We start from the raw sequence: 13,909 nt of genomic DNA on the forward strand, positions 1-13,909 counted from the left end.
GTGGTCATGCTCATGTTGCAGGTCAACTCATTTAAATTGACTGATCAAACACTGTGTTACATGTTATTATGTAAGTAATATAACAAAACCACTTAAAATCCTACTCATTCATAAATGTGATCAAAGATAACAAGGAAACCAAGTGGAATGAGTACTTGAGGAATAAAAGGCTTTGTTTCACAGATACAGTTTATTATGGAGAAATGAGTTCCAGAATTTGTAGCTTACTTAAAATTTCTGAATTGACCGTCAAAGATTTCCTCAAGGATAGGAAGTTTCATTACTACTTGCTCTGAAATGATGGCACCAATACACTGCTTACAGAACATTTAAAAAAATGGACTAAGACACTGATGTTCTTTTTCCCACAAAATGAACCCTATTTAAAAAAAAAGAATCTTGTTTAATTGTTAATGCAAAACAACAAAAGGCTGTGACATAATACATATCATTTTTGTGTACATGAGATGGCTGTTGAGACCTCTTGGAGTAATATAAATGATCTTTCATAGGTTGAAAATCTTGAAAATAAAGCTAATTTATACAAAAAACAAACAACTTCATTTGAAATAAGCTGTATATTGACATTTAATCCTGATCATGATTATAAAAACAAATACTTGGACATTAATGGCATCCCTTAATTTTTGAGGTGCCTTGATAACTCTCACACCCTTGCTAATAGTTCAGTGTATCTTTTTGGACTCCATTATGCCCAAGTTCTCAACAGAGAGGTGTATAACACTGCAGCTACTAGTTACCAGATAGCAGAGTAGAACATCAATGGTTACAATTCATAAACAATTAGAAGTGGCAAATGGATCAATCATACAAATGAACGCAATCAAATCCATAGAATATACATGCAAAAATTTGGTTCTGGTATCTATGGTAACTATGTGCAATAAAAAAATAGGGTAGGAAGGTCAGTACTATTGTTTTTTAATGACTCTTTTTCATTCAGTTCATGTTAGTGCATATCACCATCTCCAATCTTAAGTTACTGGTCTGTAGGTTAAAAACTAGGCACGGCCTAAAAAAATTCGTTACAGTTTTAAAAGGTTATATTGTTGGGGCATGAAAAAAGTGTTGGTTGTATTAAGGGAACCATAGATAGTTGTTTCTTTTGCCTAAGCAATGGTGTTAAGGGAACCATACATAGTTGTTTCTTTTGCCTAAGCAATGGTGTTAAGGGAACCATACATAGTTGTTTCTTTTGCCTAAGCAATGGTGTTAAGGGAACCATACATATTTGTTTCTTTTGCCTAAGCAATGGTGCAAAAGCTATGTCTTAAAGTTTGTTCTCTGCTGCAGACATGAAACATAGGTAAATCTTAGCTTCAGTGATAAATATTTCCTTTTTTGTTTTTGTTTCTGATGCATCCTGTTTCTGACATATAACTGTTTAACAATGACATCAGAATTTAAATCATTTTACTGACAATTATAAAAATGAAGATAATTAATAGTAAATATTGTTGTAAAGAAGCCACGTCACTTTCTACAATTCAGAAACATCATTAGTTCACACTGCTTACATTCCAACATGTATAATAACTTACATGTATAATAAACTTACATGTATAATAACTTACATGTATAATAAACTTACATGTATAATAAACTTACATGTACTTACATGTATAATAACTTACATGTATAATAAACTTACATGTATAATAACTTACATGTATAATAACTTACATGTACAATAAACTTACATGTATAATAACTTACATGTATAATAAACTTACATGTACATATAACAGCTCTTGAAAGACCACCACTTCTACCAAAATAAGTATGGTCTCTCAAGACAGGTGGACTCTCACAACATGTCATACCACTATACAATCAATAAATCTGAGCACTGAGAATATGGTCTTTCAAAACAGGTGGTCTCACATAGCAGTGGTCTTTCAAAACAGGTGGTCTCACATAACAGTGGTCTTTCAAATCACATTTAACTGTATATTAACAAATAAACATCCATTTTCAATGTTGAAATTTTTTATATTCTCCAATGAAGTAATGTACTGCTTCAAATCTAAGATGAAATCTAGTAGCAAAATTTAGTTTATTTCCACTGACTGCACTCTGATGACCTTGCGAGCATTTCACTCAACAGCTGGCTGCATACTCTTGTGTTATGTCACAAAGTCACTCCAAACATTGGTTAGTGACACCGACCTCCTCTATTGTGCAATACCTCTCCTTCTCCATGGGTTATAAAGGTCATCAAGAAGCTTTATCATGTACCAACAGACAAAATCTTGAACTTTTTGTAAGAGAATGCGGTTTATGTAACAAAAATTGTAAGGATTGTTACCTATTTTACTTTCATCTTTCATTTTACTTACCTTTTAAAAGAATTTTAAAATTTAGATATATTATCTTCAATATTTCCAGCATAAATGTTTACTTTTATTCAGAGGGGTTTAATTTCCCACAGATTTTAGCAATTTTATAATCTCTATACTTTTGTAGCTATTTTTATGGGAGTAATCTTGCTTGCCAAAAAAATGTATGTCTTATTATTCATGTTGTGCCACTACGTTACATAAAGTTTATGACAAAACAGTTTTCAAAATTACTGTCGGACCAAAACTGATGTATTTATCAAGGGATCCAGACACCTGGCAAAACTTTGGTTCTTCCCACCCACAGGATATCTTGCATTTAAGCAACATAATTTTTCCTAATACAATGTTTATACAAGAAAAGTCTAACCACATAAATAAAACAAATCTTTTTTTTTTCCTTTTCAACTTTGTATGTTTGTATCTCCAGTACTGGACTGTAACAAGCATCATAAATTTGCAGATCATATCAAAGAGAAAGTTGAAACACCAATAGCTCAAGTAAAAACTTCTTTCATGTGAACCTAGTGGTCAGTGATAACAAGTAAACAACAGCATGATGTTAAAAGTTTAAATCTTGGCAGCTTATGTATTCAGAAAGTAGTTAAACACAGTCGTCCAATGCTATAAATGTTGCTGAAAAGTGGCCCAGTAAACTGACAACTTCACCCTTTCAACACTACAGAATGGTAAAGCGGTCCAGGAACAGTAACTCCCACTCAACACTGTAGACTGTTATTCCGGTCTCACATATCTGTCTCGTTTTGGTGATAAATTCTCTGATTGGTCAATGTCTGGGATTTCTCTATAGTAAATATTTAAATCGTACATTGATTCATTTGCATACTAATGAAAGGCTATGTCATATACACTGACAATTTTTACACCAGTCCTCAGTTAGCAGATCACCTTTATCGTATAAAAACCTACCGTTGTGGAACAGTGTGCACAAATCAAAAGGGATGTCCAAAGGTCTTAGTCTCGTCTTAGCAAGACGCCTAGCCAGAGGATCATCAGACTGGCACATGTTTGATCCATTACTTGCATCATATTGGAAGGACAACAGAAATGTATATTACCTGTCATTTTTCCATGCACCTGTTGAACCTGATTTGACCACAGCACGGAAGAACAAAGATGGGACTGAGAACGTGCTTCCAGCAACTCCAACTGTGCTTGCCTATGCACAGTACATGGGAGGAGTAGACAGGCTTGATCAGAATACAAGGACAAATCATTCCAAGAAGTCTATGTGGTGGTGCCAAAAAGTAGATGCAAAGTTGCAGAAGCAGTCGTTGTACAATGCCTATGTCATTGAGAGAACTGTCATTGATCATAATCCTCCTAATAAAAGGAAATGGGACTTCTGTCATTTCGTCTTGATGTTGCCCATGCACTTATTGGATCATTCAGGTCCAAACACCCTTTCAAGCGTCCCAGAAATGAAAGCAACAATGACAGTAGACATGATGATAAAGGCCATTGGCCAACAAGTGCAGGTGGATCAGACAGAATGTGCACTGTATGCAACAAGAAACATCTCAATTATTTGGCAAGCCACCCTGGTACATCAGTGAGGGATAACTCTTACAAAAGGACCAAAACAACAATAGCTTGTGAAAAGTGTGATGTTCCCCTGTGCTGCAAAGCTTGTAGCACTTGCTTCCATGACTATCACACAAACATATACTTCTGGCAATGATATTTGTGCCTGCACAGGAGTGCATGTACATGCAAATGATGTGTTTGCCAAAGAACTGCCTTGGAATTTTGCAAAATTAATCTGGTTCACAGTCAAAACATATTTGATATGTCTGTTATGTTGAACAAAACAATGTTATTTAGGAAACCATGAGTATTTGATGCTATTGTAAGAATTTAACTCTAGAAGCCTGTAGCTCTGTGTCCATTTTCTAAAAATCACTGTATTATAAAAATTGTTGTAATTGAAAGCATCATCATTATTTTTTACAGCTAGAAAATAATTCTCTCTTTGGTCAACTATGTTGGCTTCAGTTCTGTCCAACACTTGCACGATCAAATGACCAGTCAGTGACTGCATATTGTAGATTTTTGCAATACATACATACATGCATGCATACATACATACATACATACATGCACGTATACATACCACACACACACACACACACACAAAATGGGTTCATGTGAGAATGACTGCAATTAATGCTGTACAGAGATTTTCTTACCAAAGCGAAAGTCAAGACTTCTGTGAAACCAGCAGCTGCAATGTCATGTCTCAGCTTGTCTGTCAGTGCATTTAACAGGAACTGAAATGAGATACAATTTAGCATTCAACACAACTATGTTACTGAAATGAAAAACAACTACAAAAGAAACTAACCAAAATGTGAAACTTGAAAGGATAATATACTAAGGGAAGAATGGATGACAGAAGTATACCACCATACAGCTCGCTGTAAGTCAAATCCAGGATCAAACAACACAGAGCCTGATCTTCCATTGCATGAAAATCAGGGTCTATGTTGTTATTTCTGATTACTTCTAAGAACCAGCAGAAGCTCAAATCTGCCAGCACATTATGCAACAGCTGCAGATCTGTGCAGTTTGGACTTGGACTTGACTTATATTCTGTATATAACACTTTTATACCATATCCACATCCTTGCATGGCATGAAAAACAAAACTGGAAACTAGCCGGCAATGCCTTGATTTGAAATTTGACATGAACTACTTTTGTTCAGAAATATCACTAGATTTAAATATATTTTTCAATGCAGGATGATATTTTATATATGCTTATGTGTTCACAGATGCCTGTGCATATGTTCCAGGCTTGGTACTTTGATTTATAAAATCACTTAATTATTTAGTGTCAAGCCAGACTCTTCAGGTCATGTTGTATATACTGTATATATTGTACATAACAGATAGAAGGCCTCAAGGTAGATTAGTTCTGTAACTAACTGAGTTACCTTCTCTAAATAAAGTCTTTATTATTATTATTATTATTATTATTATTAATTACCACCAAAACAGACGATTCTGTGTACTTCGTTTAACATATCATAATTAGCTGTGTAAATGCGACATGATGCCCCAGTGCTAGACATCACTATAAACTGCCACTCTGCAGACATCACAGCGATATGACTGAAAAATTGTTAAAGCTACGTTAAAATTCTAATCACACACACACACTAAAATTGTTTTTCAAAATTGAAGAGTAGGTATCTACAAAGAAGTGTATTTGAAAATCTTAAAACATCAAAACTTGTTACATTTAAGTTTGAAACTATATGTAAAACTTTAGTGAAACAAATTCAGAAGTTAAAAAATTAACATTTCTATTGCATTTTCATGTAAAGCATGATATGTAATTTGCATTGGAAGAAAAGTGCACTTTACCTGACTTCCAATAGAGCTTGTCTTGGGGAAAGTCCATTCTACATTGTTGAAGCCATATGAAATGGCCACATCTTCAATTATATCACAGGGATGAATCACATGTAATGCTGTTAAGGATGAAATATGAACTTGAATTCAATTATCTTCAGTGGCATCACAGCACTAATATTTACTTACACTGAGTTTCAAAGCTGTTGTTTCTTGAAATTGAGGTCAACAATAAAAAACAGAATCTAGTTCTGTTCTGAATCAATAATAACACTAGAATGTATCCACATCCACATGCAAAAAGCTGTGTCATAATACACATTGTTTTTATTGGGACACATGACACATTTACTGAATCCTAAAGGATGTTTCAAATATTGGTTGCACTGAATGTAAAAATTTCTCTGAATGATGTTGATTGCATGTTATTAAAACAACTGTTTCAAGGTTTCTCCATTTTTTATACCTTCCACATCTGAAGACATATCAACATCACTTGTCAAATATTAAATAGCCGACATACCAGGCCAGGATGATTTCTGTCTGAGTTGGCCCAATTCTGTTACATAGTTATTTTGAGATAAAGCTGTGTACATGCTTTTCTATTTTTAGTAATGGCCACCATCTTTGATGAGGGATCTGCACAATTAGACAATTGTGAAGGGCCTTCATGTTAGGATGTTATCTACTAAATTTGGTCAAATTCTCCAGAGTGGCTTTTCAAATGAAGTTATGACAAGTTTTTAAATTTTTAGTAGCAGTCATATTTCAAGGCAGACTGGCATTTGTAAAACTTAAAATCCCTTCATGCCAAGATGCCTTCTCTCAAATCTGGTCAAATTCAATTTGCATTTTAAGATCAAGCATAATTTATATAAATTTGAAAGCTCTTCATGCCAGAATTATTTTTGTCAAATATGTCCCAGATCTGAAGAGCAGTTTCTGAGTAGTTACTAAACATTTTTTTAATTCTTTTTATAAAGCAACAGTAGCCCTATGCTTGAAAGGCCTTTGTGACCATCAAATGTGGTCAAATTCTGTTGAGTAGTTTTTTATAAGTGATTTAAATGTTTTTCTAATTTCAATATTGGTGGTCATATTGGATGACAGATCAGCACTATTTCTAAAAATGTTAAAAGGACTTCATGCCAGGATGCAATCAGTTAAATTTGGTCACTTAAATGTTTATCTATTTTCGGTAATGGTGGCCTTATTTGATAGTGGATCTGCATTTGAACAAATTTGGAGCAGTCTCACGCCAGGATGCTTAATATAAAATTCTGTAAAGCATCTTTTTATAAAAGAAGATGCCAACAGCAATTTTGAATGGACAACACATGAGTAGCGAAGGACCATTACCAATGGCTTACACTGCATCTTTTTTGAAAAAGTATTAGCCAATGAAACCAACATAATGAACCATGGCTTATAGATTTTCTGTTGAAAAATTCCAAATAAACAGCATTGAAATCATAGCAGCAAATAGGTTCTGAGAATGTCTTACTTTGCTTTATTTGTAAATTCAGCTCTACCTTGCCGTAACAAGGTAATTAGGGTCCATAACTATCAGGCCAATGTAATTTATTTTCAGGGTACATAATGCAAATGAACAACAACAAAAGCCATTGCTTTTTGTTAATTTCAGGCTGTATTGGAGGGTTACAAATTAGACAAATAGCAACTTTTTTAATAAGCAATTACTTGTTGCCACATAAAAGTATCAACTACTGCATACTGAATACCAATTTTTGTAATAAAAATATACATAAAAGTAAGGGTAGATGGAGTTATATCCCCTTACTCTGTCACCTAACACATGCAAAGCAGCTTCAAGTTCTGTGTGAGATATGGGTTAACACAGATTAATAAAAGAATATCATCTAAAAGAACAAAATTAAACATGTGGTGGAAAGTGAGTATCCTGCATGACTATGTAGTTTTTGAATGAGCGGGGCAGGAAGCATGTTGTGCTGTTGGACACAATAAAGTGGCCTTACTAGGTATTGAACCTGTGGCCCTTGGACACAATAAAGTGGCCTTACTAGGTATTGAACCTGTGGCCCTTGGACACAATAAAGTGGCCTTACTAGGTATTGAACCTGTGGCCCTTGGATACTCTGGCAACTAAGCTACCATGGCTGCATCTCACTCTTCTGTACAGTACATTTTAGGGACCACTTCAATTACTTAATGGGGTCCTGAAGATGCACTTTGGATGAACAGTAAAAAATATGTTTTCCAAAGACTGATTTCCCATTACAGCCTGTCATCAGTGATGAAACAAGATACATTAAACCATCATGTTCTTTGATTTGACTAATAAGGCAAGAATTTCATTGATTCTACTAACTGCCAAGACTATTGTGACAAGGAAACAGGTTTGATAACATCAAAACACAGTGGAGATTCCATTTTTCAGCAATAGACCAAGGTATTCAGTTGAGACAAATCAAAATTGTCTGTAAGTCAGAGATGTCTTTCTTCTGGCACATGCCCTACCTTTTACAGTGGTGAGACATCTCAGGAATAGTAGAACAATAGCCCTTGATTATGATTGGGGCTAATCTCTCCCCAGAAATGTGATCAGTGCCAGATTACCCATTAAGCACACTAAGCACGTGCTTAGGGCACCAGCCCAATAGGGGCACTGGATAAAAGTCAAATTAATTGTTGATGATTAAAATTGAATGAATTATACATGACCATTCTGATCTGACTGTACACGTATTTTGATTTGGAATGTTGGTATCACTTGTATTTTCCCACCTTTTGAGCTATTAAAATTGTGTTTTTTTTAGTTTCACATGGGGGGATGCATCATAATATTTTCAGTGTTTAGGGCCCTGGAAGGCCTTAATATGGAAAGCCTTAATATGGAAGGCCTTAATATGGCACTGAAAGTGATAGAAGGCACTCAGCTATTTGTGGTACAAAGGCTTTTAATGGAGGGATGATTCTTTGTCTCATATCACCGTGAGAAGACTCATTATTTCCACATCATACACATGAACTTTCTTGTCTAAGCAATTATGTTTTTGTAGAGGGCTTGTTTGATAGGAGTCAGGTGATCAGGTTTGGCATTTCTTGGTTAAGATGGCATGAAGGTGGCAGGACTTTCCTGCTGAATTTTTAGGTTGAGATGAAGGGCAATGAAACCATTTCAGGTCAATGATGAAATGCAGACTAACCAGAATTTCATGTGTGAGAGATGGGAGAAGTGGGTTAGGAGCTTGGCATTCCATCTCATAAGAAAAGAAAGGTTCCCTATGAGTTGACCCTGACTGGCACATTTGACTGATTTGACCAGTGAATAAATTGTGAATTGATTCATTCCATCAGGACAGCAGATTCGTTATGATACTAATTTGTAAAAATCCTAAACAAGATGGACCTGCTTTCCCCATGACTTCAGAGGTAGCTGACAACAACAGAGGTGTCAGAAAGAATCAAAACATCCTTTCCAGATGGTGTCTTCTTCAAGGCACTCACTGTGGGTTTTATCTACAGGAGGTAAGTGTGTGTGGATTGCTACAGAAGGGACCAAACCCTGCTTACTTGAAAGGAAGGCATGAGATGGGCACTTTTGCCAGTTGTACTTGCACATCAAAATTTTTGTAGCTGAAATGGAAAGCTCACCATAAGAGATGAGATTTCCTTCCATTTGCAGAGATGGAGCCTCATGTAGGCTAAAGCTTCAAAGATTTGGTGTAGTTGGTAAAGCTTTGGCCAACACCAATATATAAAGATTATTAACTGGGGTCTGATGATGGTGGCCCAAGGCAGGAATGCATGTGACTCAAAGGATAGAAGACACATCAAAGCATAATCTTGAGGGATGCAAACGACTAAGAAATATGGTGAACTGCATCTGTGAAATAGTGAAAAACTGGGAGACAATATAAATGAATCTGTCCTTGTTAATAGGCATCCCAAAGAAAAGCAAGAAAGTGTGTGTGTGTGTGTGTGTGTGTGTGTGTGATTTGGATTTTTAATGTAGCTTTAACAATTTTTCAGTCATATCACTACGATGTCTGCAGTGTGGCAGTTTATGGTGATGTCTAGCACTGAGGCATCATGCCGCAGACATGTAGCATGATGTCCCACCCAATCACATTATCCTCACACCAGGTTGACCAGTCCTAACACTAACCTCTAACCTCTTAATGCTGAGTGCCAAGCGAGGCAGCTGTTAGTACCATTTTTATAAGTTTTGATATGACTTGGCCGGGGATCAAACCCATGACCTCCCACATCTGAGGCAGATGCTCTAACAACTAAATACATAGAGTAGTCCAAGCACACATTGTTTTAACATTCCCTGACCTGCATCATCTCAGTCAACAGCTGAGACTTTGCTGTGGAAGACAGCATATGTGCTTTATAGAAGGCCTGACTGGAGTTAGATAGAAGCCATCATCATGAGAAGAAAGATCTTTTGATGCTTGGATCTTGCAGATGACTTTCAAAGAAGTGCAAGATGTCAGTAAATGGACCAGACTATCATAACTGTTTTTGAAAGAAGGCTAGTCATTCTTGTTTAAACAGCTCTCAGATTTGGGAATTCAATAAGAGGACATGGAAGGAAATGGAAAAGAACAAGAAAACTTTTTCCTTAAAATCCACAGGAATTTTCCTTACCTGAAATGCAAGCCAATCACAAAGTTTGGTTATTGTTGATGGTGGTCAACTTTAGTTATCGCACAGAAATCAAACTGGTAACAGAAAGATGGATGTACATGTATATATACAATATCATGACACAATATAACCCACCTAATAGCAAAGATATAAAACAACTGTATGACATAATAATCATAATTTAAAACATCTTTTACAAAATGTTTTAAATCATTGATTGACTGGCTGGTGTTTAACAGCACATCATCACATGAAAGGCTATTTAGTACCAATGCAAGGGGAGGTGTCTGAGCAAAAAGGTACAGTTTTGCAACCCAGCCAGACTGGTCTTTGCAGGATTTGAACAACAACCTATTTTATGCAAAACAAATGAACAAAGGTGTCACTGGGCTCCCAATTTTACCATGAATATCTAATTCTCAGGTTCCATTACATTACAAAGTTGCATCTCTGCCTTTAGTGTGCACATTGATGCATATACAGACTTGACTGTCTTATAAAATAATACAGTTCTTGTAAATTATTTCATAACCAAAGGATATCAGCTCTGATTGGGGGTACTTCAACTTCCAAAGACTTTCCCCCAGCCATCACCTTGGACTCCAAACACATCCGTGTCAGAAGGGTGGCCATCTTCTCTGCACTGATCCTAACATAGAGGGAAAATATAATTATTTTGAATATGCAAATTTTCCTTTTGTGTTACCCAATGATGAACATGACCAACAGGAAGATGATTCTATTCCTTGCCCATTGAATGTAAGGAAGATTATTTGTTTAAGACTGCGTAAAATTAAGTATGGACTATTTTGAAAATCTTTCATTATGTGTAAAAATACCAATTACAATTCTGGTTAAAGGCAAAGTATTGGAAACAAGGTTTAGAGAAGAAATTAAGCAGAAGTCAAGGAAATTCAACTCTTAACAAAAGTACTGTACAGTGTGAATATGGTATGTCTACAGTCTACCCCCGGGGTCAAACACATAAAACTATGCTGAATATTTGACAGTCAATAAGAGGCAAAAAAGAGTTTTTATTAAATTCAAATGTTTGCTTAGAGGAAAATAAGTGGAGGGCTGGGTGATACGTTTGAAGCAACCGTAATAGTATCCTGGGTGATATGTTTGGAGTGATCATATTAGTTTCCAAAATAAAGCTGTTCGTAAGATGAACCATCAAAAATTGTTTGAGAACCTCCATTGGAATGAGACTGTGAACCCCATATAACCACTGAATAACTTGCTTATAAGTCAAGTCAAACTGCAAACTGCAGGTGCAGCTCTGCCACTGCATAATCTGCTGGCAGATCTGGGTCTATGCAGTTTGTCAGGAGTAGTCTGTAGAACAAACAACATAGACCCTGATCTACTAGTGCATTATGCAACAGCATATTAGAGTCTATACTGTTTGCAGTTTGACTAGACTTATCAGTTTATATTGCAATCTCCTTTATTGTGAAAATATTTGTTTATCCCCTCTATAGAAATATCTTGGTCTGCAATATATTTTAATAATAAATTTCATTACAGAAAATAAAAAGGAAACATGAAAACTTAAATGAAATTTGATACCTGTACTAACAAAAGACTACTGTTAATTCATTTATTTCTGTGGTTTTGCAAAAAATTACATTTCCCTTGATACCTAATTTGTGGACTATTTATGTATTAGGGTTTAGTTAGTATAATAATAGCTATATGGTGCAGATTCAATGTAAAATTCTAAATATGTAAATGTCACTAATTAAATCAAATTTTTTAAGAAGATTATACCAGGGTTGAAGATCAAATTTAAACATAAAGTACTACAAGATAGAAGATAAAAGGTAAGGATGTTACAATTCTGTAGAATGTACATGTCAGTAAACGAAAAGATAATGGTACAAATGTTAAAGATAATGTACAATTTTGTTATTAAACTGCATTTCCTCTAAAAGACTTTCTTGGGTGGTATACCATCATAAAAATTCCTTAATACAGTTCACATCACAAACTCAGTACAGTCAACAAGAATGTACTCTAATGTCAGTAGACAGTGTATATATTCTGGTCTAGACAGACCCTTCAGAAAGTACACATGAGTCAGGTATGTGTGTTCTATAAACAATTACCATATAGCCTCGCTTATAAGATAAGCTCAAATGCAAACTGCACACACCTATACCTGCCAGCACATTATGTACCAGCAGATCTGGGTCGGTACAGTTTGTTAGGAGTAGTCAGTAGAACAAACAACAGACCCTGATCTGCAGGTATACATTATGCTACTGCAGATCAGGATATTTGTTGTTGGCAGTTTGACTTGACTTATAGGTGAGTATATATGGTAGCACATACCTGCCAGCACATTATGTACCGGCAGATCTGGGTCTGTGCACTTTGTTAGGAGTAGTCAGTAGAACAAACAACAGACCCTGATCTGCAGGTACATTATGCTACTGCAGATCAGGATATTTGTTGTTGGCAGTTTGACTTGACTTATAGGTGAGTATATATGGTTGCACATACCTGCCAGCACATTATGTACCGGCAGATCTGGGTCTGTGCACTTTGTTAGGAGTAGTCAGTAGAACAAACAACAGACCCTGATCTGCAGGTACATTATGCTACTGCAGATCAGGATATTTGTTGTTGGCAGTTTGACTTGACTTATAGGTGAGTATATACCGTAGCACAATGCCACCTCATCTTTTAAGCTTTATGTCACACTTGGTCAAGTTCTGTTAAGTGTTTTTTAAGATAAAGTCAGTTTTAGTCCAGTCTAATTTTACTAACAGATGCCACGTTTAATAGTGGATGGGCATCATTTGTAAAAACTTGAAAGGCTTTCATATCAGGGTGGACAACTGATGCTGGGCCATATCATAAGCTCACCTGACATAACAACCTGGTGACCTAATACAAAATATAAACTTTTTGATATCTTTTAAAAAGATCCATATGCTAATGCTATGGAAATTTCACTGCTGATTACCTGTACTCCATTTACCGTATTTTCCAGCCTATAAGTCGATATTTTTTTACTTGAAAGTCAGGACTTCATCTTATGCTCTGAATCAACTTATATATGGATTATGTCATTGAAATTGCATTGACTTATATATGGATTATGTCATTGAAATTGCATCAACTTATATATGGATTATGTCATTGAAATTGCATTGACTTATATATGGATTATGTCAATGAAATTGCATTAACTTATATATGGATTATGTCAGTGAAATTGCATCAACTTATATATGGATTATGGTGCCCGGTATGCTATTAAAATTGCTCTGTAATCAGCATAATCGAAAACAGGTCACACCAAAGTTCAAACTTTTTAAAAATTACTATGTCAATAAATTGTTTTAAACTAATATGACTGCGTTTATATTTATAAGTTTTGTCATGCATTCTGCATGTATTTCCTTATTTCTCAATCATGATATAAAAGAAAACATTTACCAGTAAAAAAATTCGCCAGTCCGCATGGCACACTTACAGTATATACTCTATAGTGCACTGTACTAATTCAAAGCATGCTGTT

General features: G+C 35.4%; 1 protein-coding gene across 3 annotated transcripts in view; it reads right to left on the reverse strand.

Moving 5' to 3' along the window:
- The window catches only part of LOC149781843 (phenylalanine--tRNA ligase beta subunit-like), an 82,334-nt gene that overhangs the window by 18,199 nt on the left and 50,226 nt on the right, over positions 1-13,909 (reverse strand). For all 3 annotated transcript variants that reach the window (XR_016414801.1, XM_089936030.1, XM_089936031.1), the window contains exons 13-15: positions 10,918-11,026; positions 5,752-5,850; positions 4,571-4,651 (exon numbers count right to left, since the gene is read on the reverse strand). Coding sequence is in view for 2 of the 3 variants with exons in the window: in XM_089936030.1 (XP_089792156.1) it covers positions 4,571-4,651; positions 5,752-5,850; positions 10,918-11,026 (289 nt within the window). In the remaining variant the exon portion in view is untranslated. The remainder of the gene's footprint in view (positions 1-4,570; positions 4,652-5,751; positions 5,851-10,917; positions 11,027-13,909) is intronic.

This window comes from Sinohyriopsis cumingii, chromosome 15, assembly GCF_028554795.1.
Source record: "Sinohyriopsis cumingii isolate HCF-2022 chromosome 15, ASM2855479v2, whole genome shotgun sequence".
NCBI lineage: Eukaryota > Metazoa > Mollusca > Bivalvia > Unionida > Unionidae > Sinohyriopsis > Sinohyriopsis cumingii.